This window comes from Carcharodon carcharias, chromosome 24, assembly GCF_017639515.1.
Source record: "Carcharodon carcharias isolate sCarCar2 chromosome 24, sCarCar2.pri, whole genome shotgun sequence".
NCBI classification, from domain to species: Eukaryota; Metazoa; Chordata; class Chondrichthyes; order Lamniformes; family Lamnidae; genus Carcharodon; species Carcharodon carcharias.
Genome location: NC_054490.1, coordinates 32,092,804 through 32,120,521, shown reverse-complemented (window position 1 = coordinate 32,120,521; position 27,718 = coordinate 32,092,804). Strand labels below are relative to the sequence as shown.

At 44.1% G+C, this 27,718-nt stretch overlaps 1 protein-coding gene and 1 long non-coding RNA gene across 29 annotated transcripts in view; one reads left to right on the top strand and one right to left on the bottom strand.

Moving 5' to 3' along the window:
* Window positions 1-19,656, bottom strand: part of LOC121269367 — a 30,853-nt gene extending 11,197 nt beyond the window's left edge. Inside the window, exons 1-3 of one of the 8 annotated variants that reach the window (XR_005941349.1) lie at window positions 19,589-19,648; window positions 17,051-17,425; window positions 15,090-15,209 (exon numbers count right to left, since the gene is read on the bottom strand). This is a non-coding gene — a long non-coding RNA (uncharacterized LOC121269367). The other 7 variants (XR_005941348.1, XR_005941350.1, XR_005941353.1 and 4 more) reach the window with 7 other exon arrangements.
* Window positions 19,641-27,718, top strand: part of LOC121269361 (NACHT, LRR and PYD domains-containing protein 3-like) — a 72,491-nt gene continuing 64,413 nt past the window's right edge. For 3 of the 21 annotated variants that reach the window (XM_041173936.1, XM_041173916.1, XM_041173915.1), the window contains exon 1: window positions 22,424-22,566. Coding sequence is in view for 17 of the 21 variants with exons in the window: in XM_041173916.1 (XP_041029850.1) it covers window positions 22,564-22,566 (3 nt within the window). In the remaining 4 variants the exon portion in view is untranslated. Of the gene's footprint in view, window positions 19,717-19,892; window positions 20,049-20,093; window positions 20,113-20,181; window positions 20,338-20,384; window positions 20,736-20,756; window positions 21,485-21,511; window positions 21,537-22,401; window positions 22,567-25,057; window positions 25,282-26,782; window positions 26,831-27,718 lie in introns of those variants that run through there. The other 18 variants (XM_041173932.1, XM_041173924.1, XM_041173934.1 and 15 more) reach the window with 17 other exon arrangements.

The following is a 27,718-nucleotide window of genomic DNA, read 5'->3' as shown; positions in this document are numbered from 1 at the left end:
TGAGAAATAGTGCAGAATTATCTTCATTTTTATGTTTATTCTTGTGAGAAAAGTCCATAGAGATCTGGATCACTGTCATTACACAAGAATTGTAATATATCTGGAACAGTGAAGAACATCTTATCGTCAATTCTGCTAGCACGTTTTCACAGAATCACACAGAATCACAGGGCAGAAGAGGCCCTTCGGCCCATCGAGTCTGCATCGACAAGTAAGAAACACCTGACCTACCTACCTAATCCCATTTAACAGCACTTGGCCCAGAGCCTTGAATGTTATGAGGTGCCAAATGCTCATCCAGGTACTTTTTAAAGGATGTGAGGCAACCCGCCTCCACCACCCTCCCAGGCAGTGCATTCCAGACCGTCACCACGCTCTGTATAAAAAGGTTTTTCCTCACAACCCCTAAATCTCCTGCCCCTCACCTTCAACTTACGCCCCCTTGTGACTGACCCTTCAACTAAGGGGAAAGGCTACTCCCTATCCAGCCTGTTCATGCCCCTCATAATCTTGTACACCTCGATCAGGTCGCCCCTCAGTCTTCTCTGCTCCAACAAAAACAACCCAAGTCTATCCAAACTCTCTTCATAACTTAAAGGCTTCATCCCAGGCAACATCCTGGTGAATCTCCTCTGCACCCCCTCCAGTGCAATCACATCCTTCCTATAATGTGGTGACCAGAACTGCACACTGTACTCCAGCTGTGGCCTCACCAAGGTTCTATACAACTCCAACATGACCTCCCTACTTTTGTAATCGATGCCTTGATTGATAAAGACCCATATGCCTTTTTCACAACCTCACTAACATGCCCCTCTGCCTTCAGAGATCTGTGGACACATATGCCAAGGTCTCTTTGTTCCACAGAACTTCCTAGTGTCATGCTGTTCATTGAATACTTCCTTGTCAAATTACTCCTTCCAAATTGTATCACCTCACACTCTTCAGGGTTAAATTCCAACTGCCACTGATCTGCCCATTTGACCATCCCATCTACATCTTCCTGTAGCCCAAGACACTCAACCTCACTGTTAACCACCCGGCCAATATTTGTGTCATCTGCAAACTTACTAATCCTATCCCCCACATAGTCATCCATGTCATTTATATAAATGACAAATAATAGAGGACCGAGCACAGATCCCTGTGGTATGCCACTGGACACTGGCTTCCAGTCACTAAAGCATCCTTCTGTCATCACGCTGTGCCTCCTACAACTAAGACAATTTTGAATCCACGTTATCAAATTACCCTGTATCCCTTGTGCATTTGCTTTCTTTATAAGTCTCCCTTGTGGGACCCTGTCAAAGGCTTTGCTGAAATCCATATAAACTACATCAACTGCACTACCCTCATCTACACACCGGGTCACCTCCTCAAAAAATTCAATCAAATTTGTTTGGCATGACCTCCCTCTGACAAAGCCATGCTAACTATCCCTGATCAAACCTTGCCTCTCCATGTGGAGATATATACTCTCCTTCAGAACTTGCTCCAATAGTTTCCCTACCACTGACGTGAGACTCACTGGCCTGTCGTTCCCTGGCTTATGTCTACACCCTTCTTAAATAGCAGGACCACATTAGCTGTTCTCCAGTCCTCTGGCACCTCCCCCATGGCCAGAGAAGAATTAAAATTGGGGTCAGATCCCCTGCGATCTCCTCCCTTGCCTCCCTCAGCAGTCTGGGACACAAATCATCTGGACCTGGAGGCTTGTCCACTTTGAAGCCTGCCAACACCTCCAATAACTTGTCACTTCCTATATCAATTTGCTTAAGAACCTTGCAGTCTCTCTCCGCAGGTTCGATACCTTCATCCTTATTCTCTTGGGTGAAGACAGATGTGAAGTATTTATTCAACATTCTAGTGATGTCCTCTGGCTCCATCCATAGATTGCCCCCTTCGTATCTGATGGGCCCTACACTTCCCCTGGTTATCCTCTTCCCATTGATATACTTACAGTATATCTTGGGATTTTCCCTACTTTTACTAGCCAATGCTTTCTCGTATCCCCTCGTTGCTCTCCAAATTGCTTTCTTAAGCTCCACCCTGCACTTTCTGCACTCCACTAATGCCTCTGCTGATTTGCTTCCCGTGTACATGCTAAAAGCCTCTCAGGTTTCTCATCATAACCTGAATATCTCTGGTTTTACAGGACAAAAGATCAGCGCGTCAAGATTGAGATGAGTAGAGTTTGGATATTAAGGAAATCAAAAGACGGGTGGATAGGGCCGGAAAGTGGAAAAAATGAGGGAAGCCACAAACTTACTGAAAGACGAAGTAAGCAAGCTGGACCATATGGCTGTAAGAAGCAGGATGACCACTGATGACTTTAAGGATCCTGTATGCAGTTGAATCTATGTATCTGAGTGTAATTCCTCTGTTTGATATAGGCAGTAATAGTGTCATTGTGTTCATAGAGATATGCCTGGTTGATGTGTGTATTTGAATATATTCACCATATCTCTAATGGTGTCAGCACTTGACAAATGTACAATTTTAGAAGATGATGCAGAGCATTGATTTGTGGAATGTCTTTGCGAGTCTTACAAATTCAGAAAACTCCGTAAATGTTTAAGTGGTAGATATAACCACTGTTTCACAATAATGGGCCTTCACTTGCACGTGTGTCTCACTGTGCCTGTGTGTCCCATCAAACTTTCAGTGTCCTTTCCTTTCCCTACGGTGGAAATGTATAAGTGATACAGTCATGGATCAGTAATTTCTCCAAACTATAATTGAAGTTATTCTCCAGCGTTAATTTATAACCAAGTCTGAGACATTTTAAAATTCAATTATCTGCTGTTTCACTAATGGTGACAGGGCTGTAATAAACACACAACAATAACTTGAATTTCCACAGCACTTTATCAAAAAATAACATCCCAAGGAGCTACACAGAAGCTGAATCAAACAAAGGATGTTGCTGAATAAAGGAGGAAGAAGGAGATGCGGTCAAAAAGTAGGTCAAGTAACTGAGTCTTTGGAGTATCTGAAAGGAGGGGGCAGGCGTGGTAGGTTAGTTGGGGAATTGCAGAGCAGGGAGTAGAGACAGCTGAAGGAATAGTCACCGATGATTGTATGAGGAGAGGGTGAAATGCACAACATACAGGAACATTGGAGGAACAGAGATAGTTTGGTAGTGCGGAGTTGTCAGTCTAGAGGAAGTAACTGAGACAGGGAGATTAGGGACCACAAAGAGATTTAAACGTGACTGAAAGTTTTCTTGGTTCTAATCCATCTGGGCCAGGTGTCTTTTCAATTCACAGAAGTTAGCCCTCCTCCAGTTATGCATTTTTACACCAGATTGTACCTTGTTATTCCATAACTATTCAAAACCAAATGACATTCTGATCACATTTGCCAAATATTCTCCTATGGAAACATGCCACACATTTCAACCCCCTGAAATATTTTCTTCATCAGTGGGATGGAAACGACACTGATCAATAACGTTTTCTTCCTCATTTATCAGGAATTCATATCCCACTTTGGCTTCACACTGTTACTATTCCAGTCTGTAGTAGGATAATTAAAATCCACCATTATCACTACTCTACAGTTAATGCATCTGTTTGTACTTACTCAATCTTACTGCTTCCCAGTATTTGGCAGTGTAGAGTATCCACTGCTGATGCAGCAGCTCCCATATTGTTCCTTAATTCTAACCAAGTAGTCATTGTATTTTACCCTCAACTAGTCAGCCAAATCTGATGCTGCAAATGGATCTTTAATCTATACTCTCAAGGCTAATTTTTTTCTCTTCAACCATCCTTTCTGCCAGATATATTAAGTTTCCAATACTCCATCCCTTTCAGTTAGGTCTCTATTATTGCCATTATATCATAGCCCCATTTGGCGACCTTTGCATGCAGCTCACCAACCTTATTTGTCATTAGGAACTTCAAACCCATTTTAGACTGATTTGCCTTTGCTTTGATCCTTCCTTTTTATAAAATGTTCTTATTTTTAGCGATAGTTTCCCCTCCCAGCCCTCTGTGTTTCTCTCTCTAAACTTTCATACTGCCAAATTAGTTTAGAGCCTCCTCCACAGGTTAGTTAACCTTTTTGGGAGGACATCAGTCTCACTTCTATTGAGCTGCAACTCTGTCAACTTGAACAGGACTCTTCTGCCCCTGAACTGGTCCCAATGTCACATGAATTTGAATTTCTCCCCCATCACCATTTCTCCAGTGCTGCATTAGCCTGTTTTATTCTACTCTTGCAATACTCATTAGCACTCAGGACTAGAAGTAACTCAGAGATAACTACCTTTGAGTTCTTGCTTTTTAATTTACCTCAGAACTCCTGAACTCTGATTGTAGGACCTCAACCTCAATGTGTCCTTTCTATGTCAGGTAGATGGCAAATAGAGCTAAGCTACAGATCAACCAAAATTAAATTAGATGGAAGATGGGCTCCAGGGGGTTTGAATGCCATCCACCCACCAACAACCACCCCTCCTCCACCGCTCCAAACCCCCACCTCCTGTTCGGAAGATCCTCCTTTAAACATGGGTTAAATAATGAATTCCAGGATCTGGAAAGTCTAAAGTTTAAGCAAAGATTCTGGACAATCATTTCAGCACCAGGAGTTTTGAACATCCCCTTTAACTGGATGTTAATGAACTTTTTATGTAAGGTTGAGTGGTAACTTTTGAACTTCACAGAATCTCAGGATTGTGAAGATCAGATAATTAATTAGAGGGCCAAATCTTTAAAAGATAGTTCAGTGAAAGCAAAGCAAAGGCTCAGACTTGTGTTCCGTGAACTAAATCAGTGAAGCTCCGATATGCAATCGTGGCTTCATTCAAAGAACAAGGAACAAAGAAAAGTAGAGCACAGGAATAGGCCCATCAGCCCTCCAAGCCTGAGCCAATCATATTGCCTGTCAAACTAAAACATTTTGCACTTCCAAGGTCTGTATCCCTCTATTCCCATCCTATTCATGTATTTGTCAAGCTGCCTCTTAAACACCACTATCGTATCTGCTTCCACCACCTCCTCTGGCAGCGAATTCCAGACACTCACTACCCTCTGTGTAAAAAGCTTGCCCCGCACATCGCCTCTAAAGTTTTCTCCTCTCACTTTAAATCTACGTCCCCCAGTAATTGACTCTTCCATCCTGGGAAAAAGCTTCTGACTATCTACTCTGTCCATGCCACTCATAATTTTGTAAACTTCTATCAAGTCACCCCTCAATCTCCATCACTGTAGTGAGAACAATCCGAGTTTCTCCAACCTCTCCTCATAGCTAATAACCTCCAGGCCAGGCAGCATCATGGTAAACCTCCTCTGCACCCTCTCCAGTGCCTCCATATCCTTCTGGTAATGTGGCGACCAGAATTGCAAGCAATATTCCAAATGTGGCCTAACCAAGGTTCTATACAGCTGCAGCATGACTTCCCAGCTTTTATAGTCAATACCGCTGCTGTTGAAAGCAAGCATACCAAATGCCTTCCTGACTACTTTATCCACCTGCGTTGCCACTTTCAGTGACCTGTGGACCTGTACACCAAATCCATCTTCCCGTCAATGCACTTGAGGGTTCTGCCATTTACTGTATAATTCCTGCCTGTATTAGACCTTCCAAAATGCATTAGCTCGCATTTGTCCGGATTAAACTCCCTCTGCCATTTCTCTGCCCAAGTCTCCAACCGATCTATATCCCATTGTATCCTTTGACAATCCTCTTCACTATCTGCGACTCCTCCAACCTTAGTGTCGTCCGCAAACTTAATTAGCCCAGTTACATTTTCCTCCAAATCACTTACATATACTACAAACAGCAAAGGTCCCAGCACTGATCCCTGTGGAACACCACTAGTCACAGTTCTCCATTCAGAAAAGCACCGTTCCACTGCTACCCTCTGTCTTCTATGACCAAGGCAATTTTGTATCCATCTTGCCAGCTCACCTCTGATCCCGTGCGACTTTACCTTCTGTACCAGTATGCCATGAGGGACCTTGTCAAATATGATATGAAATCCGTGTAGATAACATCCACTGCCCTTCCATCATCGATCATCTTTGTCACTTGCTCGAAAACCTCGATCAAGTTAGTGAGACACGACCTCCCCTTCACAAAACCATGCTGCCTCTCACTAATACGCCCATTTGCTTCCAAATGGTAGTAAATCCTTCATGAAGAATCTTCTCCAATAATTTCCCTACGACTGACGTAAGGCTCACCGGCCTGTAATTTCCTGGATTATCCCTGCTACCCTTCTTAAACAATGGAACAACACTGGCCATTCTCCAGTCCTCTGGGACCTCACCCGTAGCCAGTGAGGATACAAAGATTTCTGTCAAGGCCCCAGCGATCTCCTCCCTTGCCTGCCTCGGTACTCTGGGGTAGATCCCATCTGGCCAATCAGGGTCCTTCAGGGTCAATCAAAAACTCTGAACAAGAGATTGTGTACTGAGAGATTTTAAATTAAATATTCAAAAATTGTTTTTGTATGACCTGCCCAGCAGCTGATCTGATGCATCCAGGATTCTGGATTGCAATCTAAATCTCCTTCCATGAGTTAAAATGATAATTTTTCTTATAGATAAACATAAAGACAATTCAAAGCAATGAGCTATCCGGCATCATTTCAGAGTTTCTGGTGCGATCCAGCAAATCTCCTCCGTCCACCTGGTTGAATAGTGGATACTTGCTCAGAATGTTGTTGTGTGAGAGAGAGAGACAGGCACCTGCAGTCTTTCTAACTCATCCAATTCAACCACTTCAATTAGCAAATATAGCCTGCCTACCATATTATTTGTGCAGTGTTAAGGACCCAACTGTTCCGACCTGTGATCTGATAGCTTTTAGGCATTGTTTCGATCCAGTGGGACAGTTTCATGACATGTGTTGTTCAATCTTGAATTTCCCGTACTTTCATTTCAGGCCTCATATTGTCATTACACTTTAGTACCTTTATAAGCAAACACAGTTGCTGTCAGTAATAGAAGCACTATAAATATGCTCCAAATAAAATGTTAGTTGAAAACTCCTAAGAGATCTGTCAAAGATTTCACCAGGATATTTAATACAGTTCTGCCAGATATATACAATGTTTGCAGGATCCTGTCAGGTGTGTATGTGGTTTCATAGTGCATCAGGGTCCTGCCAGCTGTGTACGGGGTTTCACAGTGTATCAGGATCCTGTCAGGTGTGTACGGGGTTTCACAGTGTATCAGAATCCTGCCAGGTGTGTACGGGGTTTTCACAGTGTATCTGGATCCTGTCAGCATATGGGGTTTCACAGTATATCTGGATCCTGTCAGCTGTGTATGGGGTTTCACAGTGTATCAGGAGTCTTCAGGTGTGTATAGCTGTCATGGTATATCAGCATTCTGGCAGGTGTGTATAGGGTTTCAGTCTATCAGGATCTTGCCAGGTGTGCTTGAGGTTTCACAGTGCATCAGGATTCTGCAGTTGTGTGTAGCTGTCATGGTATATCAGGATCCTGTCAGGTGTGCACAGGGTTTCACTGTATCAGGATCCTGCCAGGTGTGTACAAGGTTTCACAGTGTATCAGGATCCTACCAGGTGTGTATGTTTTTACATGGCATGTCATCTCAGCCCCAGGATATCGCTACAGTAATTCCTCAATGGCAGTTGCCTAACCGTCTTCAGATCCTTCATCATAAAGTCAGAAGTGGTGATGTTTGCTGATGGTTGCACTGTGTTCAGTTCCATTCACAAAACTTCAGAAAATGAAGTAATAAATGCCGGCATGCAGCAAGACCCAGACAACAGTTTACTGATACTCGTACCACACAAGTGCCAGCCAATTGCCTCCTCCCATAAGAGCATTTACAGCTCCCTTCATAATTCAGTGGAATTACCCTAACTGATTTCTTCTGCGTCAAAAATGCTCTAACTACATAAAGTATGTGATTACGAGAGCAGGCCAGAGGCTGGGTATTCTGTAGTTCACGGCTCATCTTCTGACTCCCCAAAATCTGTTCAACAAACTGCCCTGTGTCAGATGGAATATTCCCCAATTGCCTGGAAGCTTGAAACAGTGACACTGAAGAAAAGCTACATCATTCAGGACTCATAGGCATTTACAGCACAGAAGGAAGTCATTTGGCCCATCATGTCCACACCAGTCAACAAAGATCTGACTACACTAATCCCATTTTCCAGCACTTGGCCCATAGTCCTGGAGGCCATGGCAACACAAGTGAAGATCTAAATACTTCTTAAATGTTAATAGTTTCAGACTCAACTACCCTTTCAGGCAGTGAGTTTCAAACTCTCACCACCCTCTGGGTGAAAAATTTTCTCCTCAACTCCCCTGCTTAAATTTATGTTCCCTGGTTATTGATCCCTCTACTAATGAAAAAAGTGCCTTCCTATTCACCCTATCTGCGCCCCTCATAATCTTATATACCTCTATTAGGTCCCCTCACAACCTTTGCTGCTCCAAGGAAAACAACCCCAGCCTATCCAATCTTTCCTCATAGCTCAGACCCTCAGCCCAGGCAGCATCTTGGGCTGGTAAAACAATCAATTTCATCAGCACCCTATTTACTAGATTAATTATCCACTCCCTCCACCACAGGTGCACACTGGCTGCAGTATGTACTATCTACATAATGCACTGCAGCAATATGCCACAGGTTCTTTGACAGCATCACCCAAACCCACAAAGGATAATGGTAGCAGATGCACAGGTACATCAACATATCAAAGTCACAAACCATCCGGACTTGGTAATGGATTGCCATTCCTTTACCATTGCCTTGTCAAAATCCTAGAAGTGACTATCAGCACTCTGGGAGTACTTTTGTTGTACAAAATCCAGCAGCATAAGAGATATTTCAGCATCACCTTCTCAAGAGAAACTAGATTTGGACAAATAGGCAATAGATGTTGGTCTTGTGGTGCCATTGTCCCGGGAACGAAAAACAAAAGAGAAAGCGTGAGAAATCAGTCAAAGAATCTGTGATATATTGCAGTAGTGTATTCTGTAGATCATAGTGTACCTGTGCTGGAGAGTGTGGATGTTTAAACTGGTGGATAAGCTGCTGATGAAGTGGACTTGCTTTCTCCTGAATGATGTAGATTTTCTTCAGTGTTGCTGCTGCAAGCTTCTAGACAACTACAGAATATTACATCACTCACTGGGCAATACCGTGGAGAGGCTTTGGGAAGTCAGGAGATTAGCCACTAGTTACAGAATATCCAGCCTCTGGCCTGCTCTCGTAATCACAGCATTTATGTAGTTAGAGCAGTTATCAACAGATATTACTCAGGTGAGCGGAAACTGAAGGAAAGTGCTAAACTTTAAGGAGGAGAAGAGGGCAGATGTGTCTAACTAGTGAATCCAAGACTGTGTGGCCTTCAGCAACTGAATGCTCTGATACCACTGCTGCAGTGAGGGGAGTACAAGGGCACAAAGTCAAAGAACTGTTATAGGGCTGCAGAAAAGTTGGTTTGGGGAGTGTGGTGGGGGGGTGGGGTGGGTGATGGGGAGTGGTTGCCAGGTCATGAAAGGATTTAAATAGAAAGATGGGAATTTTAAATTGTAGGCATTGAAGGACCAGGAGGCACTGGGTAAAAGCTCAGTAGGACCTGGGCAACTGGGACTGGATACACAGATCAGAGTTTTGGATGCGCTAAAATTTAAGTCGGGAACAGCAAAGGAGACCATCCAGATAATCATTTAAATAACTGAGTCTAAAAGATGACAAAGGCACAGATTCATCAGTCAGGAGAGCAGACATTTTATTTAAGTAGAAGCTTGTTTTATATGTAATGGAAATGACAAGGACCCGAAAGCTCAATTTGAGAGTAAATAGAAGGGGATCAGTTGTGAATAGTCAGGGTCAGTCACAGATAGTGGCCAAGGATGAAGATGAAATGAAGTGGCAATGAGGCGGAGATTGTGATGGGAATAGAAGACAATGATTCCAGACTTCCCAATGTTTAAGTAATGGAAAATTCAAATTAAAAACTGTCAGACTGTAACCAAAATGGATCAGAAATCCATCCAATAAAGTTAACGGATGGTCAAGTAGAGACTGAATGAGTTCAATTTGCTGATGGTCCCCCGGGGTAGTCACGTTCCACACAAAGTGCACAGGAGCAGAACATTTGTCCATTGTGTGAAGTTTACGCACTCCATTATCAGAAGGAAGTAAAAGCAATGGAAATACTGTTAGCAGATTCTTTCGGCTATTACCAGTGATGTGGAGTTACTACTATTAGAAAGGGGTTTGAGAACTTGGGGCTCATTCCAGCAGAAGTGAACAGATTAAGTGAGGAGTTGCTGCAAGCTTTCATATTCTGATCAAATAAAGCTTTATCAATTATTTCAACTAAGTAACCAGAGTGCAAAATTTAGGCTAATTTGAAGCATTTGGGTGAATTTGGATAGATTTCTTCATACATGAGGTAGTTAGAAAGTATAATTCACTCCCAATGACTGCTCTGGGAACAAATGGACAATCCTCCATAAAATATTATTCTACTATTGTGTGGATAAAAAGGAAAACTAAAGAATGGGGAATGAACAGAAGATTGGACCTGAACTCTGTGGGATATTCATCGTGAAAGGGATGTCAGAGGAAGTAGGTCTTCCATTTGTTGCCCATCCTTAATTACCCTTGAGTAGGTGATGGTGAGCCGCATTCTTGAACATCTACAGCCCTTGTACTGTCGATGCACCCGACAGAGTGCTGTTCGAGAGGGGGTTCCAGACATTTGACCCAATGACAGTGAAGGATAACCAATATATTTCCAAGACAGGGTCATATGTGAAAAGCGGAGAAATTTCAGGTGGTGCTGTTCTCATGCATTCTCCTGCCTTTGTTCTTTTAGGTGGAAGAGGTCACAGGTTTGGAAGGTGCTGTTGGAGGCGGTTTGGCGGGTTGCTGCACTTCATGTTGTAGGTGACGCACACTGCTGCCATGTTGCTCTGGTGGTGGAGACTGTCAATATCTAAGTTGATGGATTTGGTGCAGATCAAGTGACTTGTACTGCCCTGGATGGCACTGAGCTTCCTGAGTGCTTTTGAGACTCCACTCATCCAGGCAAGTGGAGATATTTCACCACACTCCTGACTTGTACTTTGTAGATGGTGGAAAGACTCAGGGGAGTCAGGGGGTCATTTACTCACTTCTGAGCAACCAGCCTCTGACTGGGCGTAAACAGCATTTAAGAGAACCTTTTTAGCCAGCACGTAACAAGCCCAATGAGAGGGCATGCAATTCTAGATTTAGTCTTAGGAAATGAAACTGAACAAGCGGATGAAGTAGCAGTGGGGGACCATTTTGGAATTAGTGACCATAATATAGTTAGATTTAGCATCATTATGGAAAAGGACAAAGATAGAACAGGAGTAAAAGTTCTAAATTAGGAGAAGGTGAATTTTACAAAGCTGGGAGATGAGCTAGCGAGAGTGGACTGGATACAGCTATTAGAAAGAAAAACTGTGTCAAATCAGTGAGAGGCATTCAAAGGTAAGATTCTATGGGCACTGTGTAGTCATGCTCTCACAAAGCAAAAGGATGGTCCTGCCAAATCTAGAGCCCCCGGTTATGCAAAAGCATACAAACCAAAATAAAGCAGAAAAAGGAAGCTTATAACAATCACAAAAGACACAATACTGTAGAAAACCTAGAGGAGTATAGCAAGTACATGGGTGCTGTAAAAATGGAAATTAGGAAAGCAAAGAGAGGATACGAAAAAATATTGGCATGCAAAATCAAAGAAAATTCTAAGATACCAGTACATTAAGAGCAAGAGAATAACTAAGGAAAAAGTAGGACCTATCAGAGATGTGCTTGGTAACTTGTGGGTTGATGCAGAAGATTGGGCAGGGTTCTCGATGAGTACTTTGTCTCTGTCTTCACTAAGGAGAGGGATGATGCAGACATTCTTATTAAAGAAGAAGAGTGTGAAATATTAGATAAAGTAAGCATAGTGAGAGAGGAAGTACTGGAGGGACTGCCATCCTTTGAAGGTGGATAAATCACCAGGGCGGGATGGATTGTATCCCAGGCTGTTGAAGCAAGCCAGGGAGGAAACAGCAGATACTCTGAGGGTCATTTTTCAATCCTCACTATATATGTGCAAGGTCCCAGAGGATTGGATGCCTGGGAACATTGTACCATTATCTAAAAAGGGTGAGAGGGATAGGCCAGAAAAGTATAGGCCGATCAGTTTAACTTCGGTAGTGGGCAAATTATTAGAAACAATTCTGAAAGACAGGATAAACTGTCACTCAGATAAGCACAGATTGATCAAGGATAGTCAGCACGGTTTTGTTAGGGGAAGATCATGTCTTACTAACTTAATAGAATTTCTGAGGAAGTAACAAGGAGAGTTGATGAGGATAGTGCAGTGGATGTTGTCTACATGGCTTTCAGTAACACATTTGACAAGGTCCTACATGGCAGACTGGTCAGGAAAGTGAGATCTCATAGGTTACAGGGGAAGGTGACAGTTTAGATCCAAAATTGGTTCAGTGACAGGAAACAAAGGGTAATGGTCAATGGATGTTTTTGCGAATGCAAAATGGTTTCCAGTGATGTTCCACAGGGCTCAGTGTTGGGCCCTTGCTATTTGTTGCATATATTAATGATTTAGACTTAAATGTGGGAGGCATGATTGGGAAACTTGCAGATGATGTAAAACTTGGCCGTGTAGTTGATTGCAAAGAACATAGCTGTACACTTCAGAATGATGTCAATGGTTTGGCTGAGTGATTGGAGAAGTGACAAATAGAATTCAAACCAGAAAAATGTGAGGTAATGCATTTGGGGAGGGCAAAAAAAGCACGGAAAGTTATTGAAAGGGGCTAAGGAAGTGCGAGGCCTTGGAATGTCCACCGGTCCTTGAAGTTGGCGGGACAGGGGGACAAGTGGACAAGGTGGTTAAGAAAGCATATGGAATGCTTTCCATTATTGGGCCAGGTACTGAATACAAAAGCAGGAATGTAACAATGGAACTGGATTAAACACTGGTTAGGCCACAGCTGGAATTTTGTGTACAGTTCTGGTCATCACATTACAGGATGGACATAATTGCTCGGGAGAGAATGCAGAGGAGATTTACAAGAATGTTGCCAGGGCTTGAAAATCACAGTGAGGAGGAGAGATTGGATAGGCTAGGGTTGTTTTCCTTAGAACAGAGGAGGCTAAGGGGTGAGTGAATTGAGGTGTACAAACTTATGCATCTGATGTGCTGAAACCTGCAAGGCTATGGACCAGGCGCCGGAAAGTGGGATTAAAATGAGCAGCTATTTTTTTTTCTTTTTTTAGCCGGCACAGATACGATGGGATGAATGGCCTCTTTCTGCATTGTAACTTTTCTCTGGTTCTATGGTCCTTTGCTTCTTGTGTCTCCCTCTGTGAAGACAGATATAAAATACTTGCTCAAAGTCTCTGCTATTTCCTTGTTTCCCATGATTAATTCCCTAGTCTTACACTCTAAGGGACCAATGATCACTTGTTACTATCTTTATATACTTGTAGGAACTTTTACTATCTCTCCCTCTTTATTATTTTTTAGTCATCCTTTGCTAGCTTCTAAAATTTCGCCAATTTTCTGGCCTACCACGAATCTTTGTAGCTTTGTATGCCTTTTCTTTAAACTTAATGTTATCCTTAACTTCTTCAGTTAACCATGGATAGTACATCTTCCTCAGAGTCTTTCTTTTCCAATGGAAGGTGCCGTGGCTGAGAGTTATGAATTATTTCACTAAATATCTGCCACTGTTTCTCTATCATCTTACCTTTAAAACACCAGGGAATAACAGTCCCTGGATCTAGGAACAGGAGGAGGCCATTCAGCCCCTTGATTCTATTACATAGACAACATAGGAGGCTATTCAGTCCCTCAATCCTGTTACATAGGACCAGGAAGAGGCCATTCAGCCCATAGGTCCTGTTACACGGAAATAAAAGTGGCCACTCTGCCAACTTGAGTGTGTCTGAAAGGAACATTAGGATCCTATAGAGCCCCACAACCTGTTGGACAGGAACACAAGATGACCATTCATGCCCTTGAGCCTATTCCACCATTCGATAAATCCTGGTTGACCTGTACCTCACCTCGATGTACCCACCTTGCCTCAATATCTGTTGTAACATCACCCAACAAAAGATGAAGTTTTCTTACCGATCAGCTTGTAATAGAAGCATAATTTAATCCTATTCAATCCCTAGAAATCAGGAATACAAGAGGTTAGGTGAGTTGGTAAAATTAATGTGAGCAAGTATGAGGCCATCTGCTTTGGTTCGAGAAAGATGGATCAGAGTATTTTTTTTTCAGCGGGAAGTTAGGAAGAACAGTGGGTGGTGTGTGATTTGGGTGTCCGTATAAAGAGGGAAATAAAGGTAGAGAGGCAGAGCGGTTTAGAGGGAATTCCATAACTGAGGGTCTTGGCTGAAGCTGAAGGCGCAGCCATGAATTCTGGGATCAAAGGGAGTGCAAAAATATAAGAGGCCTAACATGGAGGAATGCAGTGAACATAGAGTGTTGTATGGCTGCAGGATATTATGAAGAGATAGAAGGAAGATGCCATGGAGTTGTGTGAATAAAAGGATGAGAATTGTAGGACTGGAGGAATTTACAGAGATAAGAAGAAGCAAGGCTTAGAGGGATGTGAGCAGGAGGATAAGAGGGTTGTCCTATGATGGCAGGCTGAGTAAATTGAGGTGATCTCATGGAAAAATACAAGAGTCTGAAGGGGCTAGACGGTGTCTTGGTTTGGGACTGTAGAGTACGTAGGCACAGACTCAGGATAAGGAGTCAATCATTTAGGTCTGATATGAGGAGAACTTTCTTCATTTAAGAGGTTGTGAATCTTTGGAATTCTCTATCCCAGAGATGATGGATACCCCATCAATGAGGATATTCAAGACTGAGATTGAGATTTTTGAACTCTCGTGGAGTCACAGGATATGAGGAGTAGGTGGGAAAGTAAAGTTGAGGCTGAAGAGCAGTTATGATCGGATTGAGTGGTGAAGCAAGGTCAAGGGGCCATACGATCTACTCCTGATCGTATTCCTTACGTTCTTAAGTTAAAGCCAAGACATTGCCAAGTTGGGAGCCAATGCAGTAACATACTACCAGACACTTACAGTTCACTGCCGGTAGACAGGAAGAGAAGACATTGATGTCTGTGGAGCAGCAGTCAGGGTCACAGCAGCAGTCGAGTTCATAGATTGGACCAATCAAGTCACAAGTACAAACGAGAACAGCTGGAACAAGGCAGAGAGAGAAAGACCTTACAACAGATCATGGAGATTCTCTGAAATAATCTCCCACCCTTGTCTGAATCCACAATCACCACCTTCTCCATTTCCCAAATTCAATCTGTAAACTTCTCCTCCCACTGCTTTCTACTTAGTCAGTTAGTGATTCTAGATATGTAACTTCCAATTAAAAATAATAATGTTAATCTGTGGTACAATTTTAACAGTGGTGCAAGAACAGAGAGACCTTGAGAATAACATATACAGATTTTTAAAGATAACACGACAAGTTGAGATAATTTCTCCAACGACCCCTCCCCCAACAGAGCCATCTGTCACTTGTTTCTATGTTTTGGTTTCACAGAGCACTGACCTTTGTTCTGCTATGAACACATTCTGCTATCTTACCTTTACGCCACTATCAGCATCTTCTTTACTCTTTACCACTATCATTAACACTCCCTTTGTCTCGTGTTCATGGCATCTTTGTCAATCTCTCCTCAGCTGTCACCTATCTCTGGCCTTCTCCCTCGCTCCACCACCTCTTAAATAATATAAAATCCATCACATTTCCACTTCTTATTAACTCTGAAGAGTCACACGGGCCCAGAACATTAACTCTGTTTCTCTCTCCACAGGTGCTGCTGGCCCTGCTGAGTTTTTTTCCATCATTTTCTGTTTTTATTGCGATTTCCAGCATCTGCAGTATTTTGCTTTTATCTTAAGTTGGGATAATTGTTTTTAAAAACTGAATCTTCGGCATTATAAGCAAAGGTATAAATTACAAAAACTAGGAAGTTATGTTAAACCTTTATCAATCACCAGCTCAGCCTCAGCTAGAGCACTGTGTTCAATTCTGGGTCCTTGGAAAGGGGACGCACGGCAGCATCAGCAGAACAGTACCAGAAATCAGGAACTTTTCCAAATGGATTGCAGAGGTTCAAGAAGGCAGATCAGCCACACCTTCTCAAGGGCAATTAGGGATGGACAACAAAGGCTGGCCTTGTCAGTGACACCCACATCCCAAGAAAGAGAAAAAACTTCAGTTAGGTGAAGACCCAAGGGAAACTGGCACTGTTCTCCTCACAACAGAAAAGGCTAAAGGGAGACTGAGCAGAGGAATTCAAAATAAGGAAGGTTTTGATAATGAGGGAGAAAGTGTTTCCTGTGGCAGAAGGATCAGAAGCAGGGGAGGGCAGTTTTATGGTATCTGTTATTGATAAAGGAACCAGAACAGAGAGGAGGGTTTTCTTAAACATTGAGTTAGTTCCTTCCAGATCATATCTGAAATAGTGAGGCCATAAGTTACTCCCCATCCTGTCCCCCTTCCAGCTGCCTGCTCGGACAGAGGATTTTAGGGCTTTGAAAGGGATTGATCAGTGGACAGAAACTTTACTCATTGCTGGGGGAGCCCAGGACAAGGACATAAATATCTTAATACCAGAGCCAGGATATTCAGGAGAGAAAGTAGGAAACACATCCTCACACAAAGGGTGGTGGAAGTGGGGAACTCTCTCCCACATAAAGCAGCAGATATTAGCTCAGTGAATAATTTTCAGCCTGAGATGGGGATATTTTTGCTGCCCGAGGCTGTGGATATGAAGCCCAGGCGGGCGGATGGAGTATGTCTCCCAGATCAGTCATGATCCGAGTGAATGGGCGGCTCAGGCTGGAGGGGCTGAATGCCTCCTTCTGTTCCTGCTGCCAGAGCTGGCTTTACCTCCCTGCCGGCCGAGCGGGCGGGGGTGACACTGCTGGGTCTTGGAGCTGGGGATGGCCATTCGGCCGCTTTGATCCGGGACAACCCACCTTTCAGATACTTTAACCCTTTATCTGATATCGGTTACCTTTATGTCTTTTTTTTTATTTTAGGGTCACGAACAATGCCCAGATTCACAGAGACTCTGCCCCGGACCGTGTTGCTGGTTCATAAATGTTGACGATTTCCCCTCATCAGCTGCCGTTCCCCCCAAACGCGGACACTCTCAGTAACAAGCTCCCATCACCGGACACTGAAATCAAGGCGGCTCATCAGCCGGGGCCGGTCGGTTGCTAAGGGAACGTGGCTCATTAGAGGCACAGCGCAGGCGCGGCGCCTTAGCTCGTAAAGGGGGTGTGACGCTATGGCGGGTCACGTGCGTGAGAGAGGGCGGTAGAGAGAGCTGTCAATCAAAGGAGCTTCCGTGGGCACCCAGTATGTTTTCAACACAAAATCTGCAACTCTGAAATCAGATGAGAAATTTACAAAAAATGAAGGGGAAAATGCAGATATGTACTGGAGAGGAAGTTCGGATGAAGCTTTCAGCTCCAAGGAAGCTGAAAGCTGTTGTGGTGATAGACTGTCCATCAATATTCATTACAAGCCTACTGACTGCCACAGTTACATCGACTACAGCTCTTCACGCCCTACTTCCTGTAAGGATTCCATCCCATTCTCTCAGTTCCTTCACCTCCGTCGCATCTGTTCTGATGATGTCACCTCCCAAAACGAGGCTCCTGACATGTCATCCTTCTTGCTTAACTGAGGTTTACCCTTCACTGTGTTGACAGGGCCCTCAACCATGTCCAACCCATCTCCTGCGCCCCTGCCTTCACACCTTCCCCTCTCTCCCAGAACCCCTTGTCCTAGCTTTTCTCCGCACAGCTTCTGCATTCAAACAATCATCCTCCACCATTTCCGCCAATTGCAGCATGATGGCAACACCAAAAACATCTTCCCCTCACCCACCATGTCAGCATTCTGTAGGGAGGGTACCCTCCATAAGGCCCTGGTCCACTCTTCCATCACCCCTGACACGTCATCTCCTTCACAACACCTTTCCATGCAATTGCAGAAGGCGCAACACCTGCCCCGTTACCTCCTCCTTCCTCACTGTCCAAAGGCCTAAATACTCCTTTCAGGTGAAGCAATGCTTCACTTGCACCTTCTTCAATTTGTCCTACTGTATTTGATGCTCCCAATGCAGTTTCCTCTACAGTGGGGAAACCAAATGCAGACTGGGTGACTGCTTTGCGGAACACCTTCGGTCTGTCCACAAGCACAATCCTGACTTTGCTGTCACTTGCCATTTCAACATGCCATCCTGTTCTCATGCTCACATCTCCATTCTTAGCCTGCTGCAATGTTCCACTGAAGCCCAACGCAAACTGGAGGAACAGCATCTGATCTTCTGATCAGGCACTTTACATCCTCTGGACTTAATACTGACTTCCACAACTTCAGACCATGAACTTGCTCCTCTATCTTCAACCCTTTTTAAATCCCTTTTTAAAAAAATATATTTTTTATTTACTTATTTTCATTTTCATTCATTAATTCTTTTAAACTTTTTTAACCCGCTTTTTAAAAATCCTTTCCACCCCTACCCTCACACCTCAGTTCCTGCCAGTACAGGCCCCCACACTTCGGAACAATGAAGTTTACAGGTTAGATTTCTGGGAATGGTGTCATTTTGGATATCGGCACTCTTAGTGAAAGATAAACAATTCTGATTTGATGACTGCTGGTTTATTGACTGTTAAACAGCAGCTGGTAGCTGGGAAGTAACATCCATATACTCCATATCAATAACTGTTAATTTTGAAGTCCCAAACATTATGCAGAGACATCGCTATTCACAATTCATTTAATATGGGGTATTTTTCTGCTTAGTGTATCTGCACAGCTTGAAAAAAAGCAACCTACAAACTGTGGCTGAAAAACTAATCCAAGATGGACGCAAGATACAATAATTGTTCACATTTAATTGGACTGGGAAAAATGGGAATTATGGGTATGGAGACGAGATCTAAGTGCATTTTGTTAGATCAAACAATTTTAATATTATTTAAACTTTTCTATCTACTTTACAGTATTTTCCTCATATTTTACCAGTTTTGTACAACAAAAACTGACTCAGACATTTATATTTCAATGGTCGTGGAATGATATTTGTAAAGATTGACTAGTATATGGTACATGATTACCATTTAGTGTGAATTGTCAATCTCTGCACTATGTTCCAGTGTGAAATTCATTCTGCATTTTCTGAGTCATACAGACTCGAAACGTTAACTGTTTCTCTCTCCACAGATGCTGTCAGACCTGCTGAGTCTCAGTATTTTCTGTTTCAATTTCACATTTCCAGCACTCATAATATTTTGCTTTTATATTACTGAATCTTTCAGTATCTGGTACTGCCTGTGAGCTGGAACATTTCAATGTCTGCCCATCTCTTACTGTTAGACTCTCTAATCTGTGTCAAAACAGGATTCACTCTGTTTCTCCCTCTGCTATTTTGGTGACTCCGATGTTCAACGTGCAGCTGACGAACAGGAGCAACAGAATCAGAGATAAAAAGAAAAAAACTGCGGATGCTGGAAATCCAAAACAAAAACAGAATTACCTGGAAAAACTCAGCAGGTCTGGCAGCATCGGAGGAGAAGAAAAGAGTTGACGTTTCGAGTCCTCATGATCCTTCGACAGAACTTGAGTTCGAGTCCAAGAAAGAGTTGAAATATAAGCTGGTGTAAGGTGGGTGTGTGGGTGGGGGTGGGGGGGGGGGGGGCGCCGGCGGGGAGAGAGAGAGAGAGAGAAGTGGAGGGGGTTGGTGTGGTTGTAGGGACAAACAAGCAGTCAAACAACCACACCACAGCGGGGCCGAAACATCGATGCGCAAGCGCAGTGTTTCAAACCTCTTTTCCCCGCTCATGCGTGTTGCTGCTCTCCGCTATGAATTCGGGGATTTCCAGCGAGCGGTTTGTTTATAATAAGCAAAGCTTGTCCAGCTGTGTCTGTAGAGGGAAAAACAGACAGTTAACGTTTCCAGACTAATATCTTCTGAAGAGTGGGGTTTGTTTGTGACGGTGAGAAACAGGCAGATCTCCAACATCGCTGAGTTTTAACATTGAGAGATTCATTAATGATAAGGAGAGTTACACTATTGTTACAGCATTAATACTGCGGCTGATCAAGGGGGATTATTTGCAGTTTGAAGAGAAAATGGCGAATTTACGCCTTCACCAATGAAAAAGGAGGAATAATCCCTGGGAGGATAGAGCCAGTGAAATCAGGCAGTGTGTAACCAGGAACCATGGAGCCAGTGAGATCGGACATTGTGTAACCCAGGGTGGACGGAGCCAGTGAAATCAGGCAGTGTGTACCTGGGCGAGAATGGAGCCAGTGAAATCAGGCAGTGTGTAATCAGGAACCATGGAGCCATTGAGATCAGACAGTGTGTAACCCGGGGAGGATGGAGCCAGTGAGATCGGACACTGTGTAAACCGGGGAGGATGGAGCCAGTGAGATCGGACACTGTGTAACCCGGGGAGGATGGAGCCAGTGAGATCGGACATTGTGTAACCCAGGGTGGACAGAGCCAGTGAAATCAGGCAGTGTGTACCTGGGCGAGAATGGAGCCAGTGAAATCAGGCAGTGTGTAATCAGGAACCATGGAGCCATTGAGATCAGACAGTGTGTAACCCGGGGAGGATGGAGCCAGTGAGATCGGACATTGTGTAACCCAGGGTGGACAGAGCCAGTGAAATCAGGCAGTGTGTACCTGGGCGAGAATGGAGCCAGTGAAATCACGCAGTGTGTACCTGGGCAAGGATGGAGCCAGTGAGATCAGACAGTGTGTAACCAGGAACGATGGAGCCAGTGAGATCGGACAGTGTGTAAGCCGGGGAGGATGGAGCCAGTGAGATCAGACACTGTGTAACCCGGGGTGGACGGAGCCAGTGAGATCAGACAGTGTGTAACCCAGGGAGGATGGAGCCAGTGAGCTCGGACAGTGTGTAAGCTGGGGAGGATGAGACCAGTGAGATCAGTCAGTTTGTAACCTGGGGTGGATGGAGCCAGTGAGATCAGACAGTGTGTAACCAGGGTGGACGGAGCCAGTGAGATCAGACAGTGTGTAACCAGGAACGATGGAGCCTGTGAGATTGGACGGCATGTAACCCGGGGAGAATGGAGCCAGCGAGATCAGACAGTCTGTAACCTGGGGAGGATGGAGCCAGTGAGCTCAGACAGTGTGTAATCTGGGGAGGAGGGAGCCAGTGAGATCATACAGTGCGTAACCCGGGAAGGATGGAGCCAGTGAGATTAGTGTGTAACCCGGGGAGGATGGAGCCAGTGAGATTGGACAGTGTGTAATCTGGGGAGGAGGGAGCCAGTGAGATTATACAGTGTGTAACCTAGGAAGGATTGAGCCAGTGAGATCAGTGTGTAACCTGGGGAGGATGGAGCCAGTGAGATTGGACAGTGTGTAACCTGGCGAGGATGGAACCAGTGAGATCGCACAGTGTGTAACCCGGGGTGGATAAAGCCAGTGAGATCAGACAGTGTGTAACTGGGTGAGGATGGAGCCAGTGAGATCAGACAGTGTGTAACCGGGGTGGATGGACCCGGTGAGATCAGACAGTGTGTAACCCAGGAACGATAGAGCCAGAGAGATTGAACGGCGTGTAACCCAAGGAGAATGGAGCCATTGAGATCAGACAGTGTGTAACCCGGGGAGGTTGGAGCCAGTGAGATCGGACAGTGTGTAATCTGGGAAGGAGGGAGCCAGTGAGATCATACAGTGCGTAACCCGGGAAGGGATGGAGCCAGTGAGATCAGTGTGTAACCCGGGGAGGATGGAGCCAGTGAAATCGGACAGTGTGTAATCTGGGAAGGAGGGAGCCAGTGAGATCATACACTGTGTAACCCGGGGTGGATGGAGCCCGTGAGATCAGACAGTGTGTAACCCGGGGTGGACGGAGCCAGTGCAATCAGACGGTGTGTAACTGGGCGAGGATGGAGTTAGTGAAATCAGACAGTGTGTAGCTGGGCAAGGATGGAGCCAGTGAGATCAGCCAGTGTGTAACCCGGGGTGGACGGAGCCAGTGAGATCAGACAGTATGTAACTGGGGTGGACGGAGCCAGTGAGATCGGAAAGTGTGTAACCCAGGAAGGATGGAGTCAGTGAGATCGGACTGTCTATTATTCGGGGAGGTTGGAGCCAGTGAGATCAGACAGTGTGTAACACAGGGATGATGGAGTCAGTGAGATCAGAGAGTGTGTAATCCAGGCGCTGATGGGCAGAGAATAGTCATAGCATCTCTGCTGAAACTCCGGGTACTTCCTCGAAACCAATCAATTGGGTTGGGGATCTGAAAAAAGTGTAACTCTACTTCACACTGTAGATTGTTACCCTATATTCTGTCCTGTCGTAATCAGGTGTCCCAGTGAATTATGCAGCGATTGAGAATAATCCACAGCAGGAAGTAAACAGATTGCAGATTGAGGAACAACAACAGATGAACATTCACAGAATTGTGAGATCACCAACCAGAGAGAACCCTTCAGATTCAAAGGGTTTATGCAGATTGACTGGAGAAAATGGTAAGAGAAAGTCCCATTTACTCTGATAAACAATGGTCCTGTAGACAGTAAACAAAAGTTACAAAGTAAGGATATGATGAGAATGAGACTGGGATTGTTTGACTACTGAGAAGGATTATTCAGCATGAGGCTGTGCAATGCAATATGAAGTGAGATCAGTTTCTGTCTCAAGCTCAGAGTCACAAGTGAATCTTGTGAGTATTTTAGAGTAAAAAGATTTGATCTAAAAGAAAATGTAATGACAAAATTCCCATTGGTGGCCCTTTCTTCAGGAGCCTAGGCCCGATTATATGAAATTCCCTCTCTAAAACTCTCTGCCTCTTTGATACTCCTCACTGTCCTTTTAAACAAGTTTCTGTTCACTACTGTTACTATTTTCTCACGTAGCAAATTGTGTTCGCTAATGCTTCTGTGAAGAATCTTAGGATCTTTTTCTACATTTAAGATGCTATATAACAGCACCTTAACAGTTACAAGTTTAGATAACTTAAGGCAGTTAGATTTTCAGAGGTGACAAGGTCAGTTTCTAACTATTTGACTGTTTTAGTGATGTATTTCTGTAGATGTTATACTGCTTATTGTCCTATACAGCAGGTACTGATGGTACGTTCAGTCAGTCTACTGTGTCAGGTCTTGGTGTAAAACACCAATTACTGGAATCACATCTTCATTGTTAAATAAAAAAAAAACTGGCTGAATGTACAGGGTTAATCTTCCTCTTACTGATCTTTGCACACGTGATGGTTGTTTTGTTATTTCCCTTTTCAGTTATTTTTGCTGAGTGATTTCCTCTATTGCTAGGGTAACAACCTGACAGATCTCAGTACAAGACGCAGATGGTGGGGAGATCAACTGGTGGAGGGAAATTCTGAGGGAAGAGAGCAGGCAGACTTGTGAAGACAGACAGTGGCAGATAGCTGTGGGAGGCAGAAAGTGACAGATCAGGGGAAAACTGATGGGGTGAAGCAGAGAAGAGGAAATAGAGAGAGAGACAGTGAGGGAGTCAGGCAAGGGGAAAGAGAAAGAGACCAATGGGGTGAAGCATCCAGGGTGGGGTGGAGGTATGGGAGGGAGAGAGAGAGATGGGAGGCAGACATATTGGATGAATCAGACAGGTGGGAAAGAGAGGCAGAAATGTGAAGACAAACTGGTTAGACATACATAGGAAACAGCCAGAGGGAGGATAGAAAGAGAGACCTTTGGATACAGATGGTGGGAGTATAGATGGGGGAAAAGAGAGAAGCAGATTGGGAGTCAACTGTGGAGGGGCAGACTGGAAGAGCTGGATGGGGGGACATGGAGAGAGAGATGTGAGATATACTGGGGGTGTGGGGGCAGAGTGAGTGAGAGGGATGGGTGGAGTCAAAGGGAGAGAGAAGCATGAGTGGAAAGATAAGTATTAGGGGGGCATATGATGGGGAGACAGATGGAGGATAGACGGAGCCAGGGAAGATGGTTGAAAGATGGAGAGACAGACAAGGAAAGGATAGAGAGAGAGGTGCATGGGAGTGAAAGAGGGATTATACGGATGAGCAAAGGGCAGAGAGAGGTGCAGAGCTACAGGAAGCGAGAGGGAGAGAGACAGGGAGGCAGATTTGAGGAGGGTAAGGCACAGACATGGGAGATAGACAGGATGAGCCAGTGATAGAGCCAGGCGGGGGAGATAGACATGGCTGTGGTAAGACAGACATGGATGTGGGACACAGTGAGAAAGACAGATGAGGTAGACAGACAGAGAGGCGAATTGGGGAGACAGAAAAAGGGGCAAGTTTAGGGAGAGACAGAGAGATGGGGCACCAGGTGGAAGAAAGACAGCAATAGAATAAAAAGGTAGATGTAGAGATACAGATGTGAGGAGAGAGATGAGGGGACTGAGGGAAAGTGACAGGCAGGGGAGACAGAGAAAGGGAGAGAGAGGCAGACGTGGACAGCTGGAGAAAGTGGTTAATGGCTCAAACTGATAGAGTGGGAAAGATGGGACAAAGTAAGATAGTAAATCAGATCGTGGACACAAAGGGGTTGACAGATTGGGTGGTACAGGGTATGAGCTGCAAGTGAGGATAATGTGAGGTGAGATACAGGAAGAGAGAGAGAGATGCAAAATATGGAGGAGGCTGACGAGGAGACAGCACCACATGCACAGGTTGGAGACAGAGAGTAAGACAGATCACCACAGACCTATACCACATGGACTGCAGTGATTCAAGAAAGCAGCTCACCACCACATTCTCAAGGGCAATTAGGGATGGGCAATAAATGCTGGCCTAGCCAGCAATGCCCACATCCTGTGAACAAATATAAAAAAAAGGTCAGAGGTTGACAGACGTGAGGAGATGGTGGGAGGCCGGTGGCAGGACAGTAATCAAAAGATGTCCGTCCAAATTCTAGCTATTTGCTGTAAGCCCAGGAGGACAGGCCAGGGATCTGGGGCAAGTGACATTCTACTTCACATTGTCAATTGTCATCACATTTTATGTCCTGTAATAATTAGATCTTCCAATTAATGATGGAGTGAAGGACACAACCGGAAGTAAACAGGGATTGTAGACTGAGGAGCAACAGGTGAACCAGCACAGGATTGAGAGAGAACCAACTGGAGAGAGAACCTTTCCAATTCAAAGAGTTGTCATAGACTGACTTGGGGAGAAAGATGAGAGAATGCCCTATTTACTCTGATAAACATTGGTCCTGTAGGCAGAACACAAAGATTACAAGGTAAGGCAGGAATTGGCGAGAATGAGACTGAGAGAGTCTGACCACCCAGCACAATTATCCAGCTTGAGGCCATACAATAGAATCTGACCTGAGATCATTTTCTGTCACAAGTGAATCTTGTGTGTATTTTAGACTGCACTGACCCAGGCCCACACCCCACTGACCCAGCTCACACCTGTGCCCCACTGACCTGGCCACTTGAAATTTCTCTGAAAAGTGCTTCCATTACTCCTTCATGATGTGCACCCAGATTTTAACAACCCGCTAAATTTTTTTCACTTCCCCTCCCGTTCTTTTGCCAATTACTTTAAATCGTTGCCTGCACTTGCCATTCGCTTGATTCTTCTGCATCTTCAATCAAAACCCTTCCACTTTGAATCTCTCTGCCCTGCCTGCTCTTCACCTTCCCTGTTCTAAAGAGAAGAATCCAAGTTTCTCCAATCTCTCCATGTAAAAGATGACCCCCATTCCTGGTATTATCCTGGTAAATTTCCTCTGAATCCAATCCAAGGCCTTGATATTGTTCCTGAAATGTGGTTCTCAGAATTGTAGTGTTACTGACAGGAAGGGGTTTAAGTTAAACAGCCCTGATTTCTCCTCTCACCACCCATCCATAAACAGAAAGGTTTTTTGATTTTGATTTTCTCCTTTAAAAGCAATGGTGTATTTCCCAACCCCTCAGCTTTTGTGTGATCCAGTTTCTATTAATAACCCCAAAGCAAGGGTGAACTCAGAGTATTAGTTTATTTGCACACACTCAAAACAGGGGAGGGGGTATCGCTGTGTAGCTCCTTGTGCATTCATACAATAAATGAGGGATAGCGAAAGATTGATTTACAGGGCAAAGACCACAGAGCAAGGAATTATTGTTTCACATGAGCCTAGAGTCCATCAAAAGCTCAATGATGAATTCCTTCACAGAGGCCGTCAGGCTGAACTGATGCTGGATAATTCATGTTTCCAGTAGAATTGACTTCTACAATGAGCCAGGCTTGCAGAGATGAATTAGCCTTGTAGGTGATGGTATTGAAGTTCGGAAGTTCCAGTAGAAACAGTGTAAATGGGGGTAGGCATTCAAAACTGGACAGATGAAAGGAAAACAGAAGATGTAAAACAATTAAATGAGGACCAAAAAAATAAGAAATATGTAAGAACAGAAGTGCCGGTTGGTGTGTAGAAATCACAGAGTATAAAGTACGAATTAAATTAATTGCAGGTGCATATTTAACTTGGAGGGTATGGCACGCTACCCATTATGGAGACATGGCCGCAAGATGGTCAGGACTGGGAATTAAATATACCCAGTTTTAAGGTCTACAGGAAAGATAGAGTAAATGAAAGGTAAACGGGAGATGCCACACCTGCCCTTTTACCTCCTTATTTCTCACTGTCCGGGACCCTAAACGCTCCTCCCAGGTGATAAAGTGACGTACTTATACTTCTTTCAGTTTAGCAACTGTATTTTCTACTTTCAGCACTGTCTCCTTTACATTTGTGGAGAGAAAATGGAGATTGGATGCCCACTTTGCAGACTCCTCCAATTCAGTCGGTGGGCATGACCCTGAGCTCCCGGTCTCCTGTCATTAGGACACCCAGATCTCTCTGAATCTCAGAGTTCTGCAATCTCTCACAATTTGGATAATAAGCTCCTTTGTTATTCTTCCTGCCAAAATGAACAATTTCACATTTGTCCACATTATACTCCATTTGCCAGATCTTTGCCCACTCACTTAAATTTGTAGCTTCCTTACATCCTCTTCACCATTTACTTTCCCTACATATCTTTGTGTTGTCAGAAAATTTAGCCATCATTCCTTTGTTCCTTTCATCCAAGGCATTTATATAAACTGTAAAATGTTGAGGGCACACCACTCATCACACCCTGCTGACCAGAAAAACACCTTCTTCCTGTCAGGTAATCAATCTTCTATCTATGCCAATATGTTACCCCCTATACCATGAGCTTTTATTTTCTGCAATAACCTTTGATGTGGCACCTTATTAAATATCTTCTCGAAATCTAAGTACAGGACATCCACCTGTTCCCTTTATCCACAGCACATGTGACTCCTTCAAAGAATGCCAATAAGTTGGTTAAACATGATTTGCATTTTACAAAACCATGTTGACTCTGTCTGATTGCCTTGATTTTTTCTAAGTGCCCTGCTATAACATCTTTAATAATGGCGTCTAACATTTTTCCTATGTCACACGTTAGGCTGACAGGCTTATAGTTTCCTGCTTTCTGTCTCCCTGCCTTATTGAATAAAGGAGATATATTTGCTATTTTCTAATCCAATGGAACCTTCCCCAAACCGGGAATTTTGGAAAATTAAAACTAGTGCATCAACTATCTCACTAGCCACTTCTTTCAAGACCTTAGGGTGAAGTCCATTTAGACCTGGGATTTGTCAGCCCACAGCCCCAACAATTCGCT